This window comes from Anarrhichthys ocellatus, unplaced genomic scaffold (assembly GCF_004355925.1).
Source record: "Anarrhichthys ocellatus isolate YVR2014 unplaced genomic scaffold, GSC_Weel_1.0 scaffold5257, whole genome shotgun sequence".
Taxonomy (NCBI): domain Eukaryota; kingdom Metazoa; phylum Chordata; class Actinopteri; order Perciformes; family Anarhichadidae; genus Anarrhichthys; species Anarrhichthys ocellatus.
In genome coordinates, this window is record NW_022285231.1 from 1 (window position 1) to 3,468 (window position 3,468).

The 3,468-nt window shown below is 42.5% G+C and overlaps 1 protein-coding gene across 1 annotated transcript; it reads right to left on the reverse strand.

Moving 5' to 3' along the window:
- Positions 1-1,829: 1,829 nt before the first annotated feature.
- mrps12 (mitochondrial ribosomal protein S12) lies at positions 1,830-2,778 on the reverse strand. The gene has a single exon (XM_031841782.1). It carries the CDS (start codon positions 2,528-2,530, stop codon positions 2,195-2,197), a length of 336 nt encoding a protein of 111 aa, XP_031697642.1. The 5' UTR covers positions 2,531-2,778; the 3' UTR covers positions 1,830-2,194.
- Positions 2,779-3,468: the final 690 nt, after the last annotated feature.

Genomic DNA, 3,468 nt, shown 5'->3' on the forward strand with positions numbered 1-3,468 from the left:
CATACATACACACACACACATATACACACATATATATACATATACATATACACATATATATATACACATATACACACACATACACATATACATACATATACATACATATACACGTATATACAGACGCATACATACATATACACACATACATATACACACATACATATACACACACACATACATATATACATACATACACACATGCATACATACACACACATACATATCCATACATACATATACATACATAGTGGGTACGGAAAGTATTCAGACCCATTTAAATTTTTCACTCTTTGCTTCATTGCAGCCATTTGCTAAAATCAAAAAAGTTAATTTTATTTCTCATTAATGTACACTCGGCACCCCATCTTGACAGAAAAAAACAGAAATGTAGAAATTTTTGCAAATTTATTAAAAAAGAAAAACTGAAATATCACATGGTCATAAGTATTCAGACCCTTTGCTCAGTATTGAGTAGAAGCACCCTTTTGAGCTAGTACAGCCATGAGTCTTCTTGGGAATGATGCAACAACCTTTTCACACCTGGATTTGGGGATCCTCTGCCATTCTTCCTTGCAGATCCTCTCCAGTTCCGTCAGGTTGGATGGTGAACGTTGGTGGACAGCCATTTTCAGGTCTCTCCAGAGATGCTCAATTGGGTTTAGGTCAGGGCTCTGGCTGGGCCAGTCAAGAATGGTCACAGAGTTGTTCCGAAGCCACTCCTTTGTTATTTTAGCTGTGTGCTTAGGGTCATTGTCTTGTTGGAAGGTGAACCTTCGGCCCAGTCTGAGGTCCAGAGCACTCTGGAAGAGGTTTTCTTCCAGGATATCTCTGTACTTGGCCGCATTCATCTTTCCTTCAATTGCAACCAGTCGTCCTGTCCCTGCAGCTGAAAAACACCCCCATAGCATGATGCTGCCACCACCATGTTTCACTGTTGGGATTGTATTGGGCAGGTGATGAGCAGTGCCTGGTTTTCTCCACACATACCGCTTAGAATTAACGCCAAAAAGTTCAATCTTGGTCTCACCAGACCAGAGAATCTTATTTCTCATAGTCTGTGCGGGCTTTCATATGTCTTGCACTGAGGAGAGGCTTCCGTCGGGCCACTCTGCCATAAAGCCCCGACTGGTGGAGGGCTGCAGTGATGGTTCACTTTGTGGAACTTTCTCCCATCTCCCTACTGCATCTCTGGAGCTCAGCCACAGTGATCTTTGGGTTCTTCTTTACCTCTCTCACCAAGGCTCTTCTTCCACGATTGCTCAGTTTGGCTGGACGGCCAGGTCTAGGAAGAGTTCTGGTCGTCCCAAACTTCTTCCATTTAAGGATTATGGAGGCCACTGTGCTCTTAGGAACCTTGAGTGCTGCAGAAATTCTTTTGTAACCTTGGCCAGATCTGTGCCTTGCCACAATTCTGTCTCTGAGCTCCTTGGGCAGTTCCTTCGACCTCATGATTCTCATTTGCTCTGACATGCACTGTGAGCTGTAAGGTCTTATATAGACAGGTGTGTGCCTTTCCTAATCAAGTCCAATCAGTTTAATTAAACACAGCTGGACTCCAATGAAGGAGTAGAACCATCTCAAGGAGGATCAGAAGAAATGGACAGCATGCGAGTTAAATATGAGTGTCACAGCAAAGGGTCTGAATACTTATGACCATGTGATATTTCAGTTTCTCTTTTTTAATAAATTTGCAAAAATTTCTACATTTCTGTTTTTTTTCTGTCAAGATGGGGTGCTGAGTGTACATTAATGAGAAATAAAATGAACTTTTTTAATTTTAGCAAATGGCTGCAATGAAACAAAGAGTGAAGAATTTAAAGGAGTCTGAATACTTTCCGTACCCACTGTATATATATATAAATAAAAATGTATATGTACATGTAAAATAATCAGACAAAACTTGGTTAGAATGTTTCTTCTGATTAAAAACAGAAACACATTCATCAACGTGTTTAATTTTATTCCTTTTTTACCAGAAAGAGAATCTGACAGTTTGTCCAACGAGCTCAAAGCAGCTCCATCAGGACCTGGACTGGTCCGAGTCCTGGTCCGAGTCCTGGTCCGAGTCCTGGTCCGAGTCCTGGTCCGAGTCCTGGTCCGAGTCCTGGTCCGAGTCCTGGTCCGAGGTGTCTCCCTCCTTGAGTCCATGAGCTAGCTCATCACACATCTTAGAGTGTTGATGAAGACCTCATCACTGCTTCTTCTTCACCACGTGAGCACAGTCGTACTTCCCTCGGACCACCTTGAGCTTGACTCCCGGCAGGTCCTGGGTGCGCCCCCCCTCCACCAGGACCACGTTGTGCTCCTGCAGGTTGTGTCCCTCCCCGGGGATGAACACCACCGCCTCCTTCCCGTTGGACAGACGCACTCGAGCGCACTTCCTGTTGGCGGAGTTGGGCTTCTTGGGCTTCCGTATCATGGTTTTTAGGACCACGGCCTTCAGCTGGGGGCGGCCGAACGTGGCGCCGACGGACTTGGGGGGCGGTTTGGGTTTCCCCTGGCGGTGCATCTGGTTCAGGGTGGCCATGGTCCTGGAGAGGAGGGGGGCCGTCCAGACCGATGCATGCTGGGACGCTGCAGAGACGAAGAAGAGAAACAATTCAGCTTTTATCCTTCAGGCTCCGAATACTACAATACCCATGAGCCTCGGCGCCTAACACCACGAGAAGAAGCCAGTCAGAGGGACCAATCAGATCGCTGGGATTCAAAACAGCTGCAGTTTAAATAGCAGAGTTAAAGTTACTGATTTCACTTTTATCTCTGAGGCTACAGATGACGAATATTAAATATGATTATATATTAATATATAACATTATATTATACATTATTATATATTATAATATATCACATTATAATATAGAACATACAATATTATTATATTATATATTATTATATAATATAACAATATATAATATATAGTGCTGGGCAAGTTACCGCGTTAACGCATTCATTAATTAACGCCGACAATTATTTTATCGCGCGTTAACACATTTTTTTAATTTATTATAATTTTTTTAATTTTTTTAAATTGAAAGACAAGAGACAATACATATACATAACAACAAGAGGATGACAAGAACAGTGGAATAAAAGCCAGCAAACATCCTATAGTCAGTAGTTTTAGTGCACCTATATGCTGACATTCACGGTAAACGCATTCAAACGGCACAGATCTGAGCTAGCGAAGGACTTTGAAAGTTAACGGAAAGATTAACGTGAGACAACATCCGGTTCTTCAGACGAACATCCGGTTTTCAGAATAAGATGCCAACAAAGTATGAATTATATTCACATTAAGTATAAAACATGCTGCCTGCATCTTGTGAGTTAAAGGGAAAATACACCTAAATTGTGGGTAAAGTGTCTTTCGCCTCTGAGTTACAGCATCATAGTGATGAAGAGTAGAGCCGGGTCACCTTCATCGCCTCTGAGTTACAGCATCATAGTGATGAAGAGTAGAGCTGG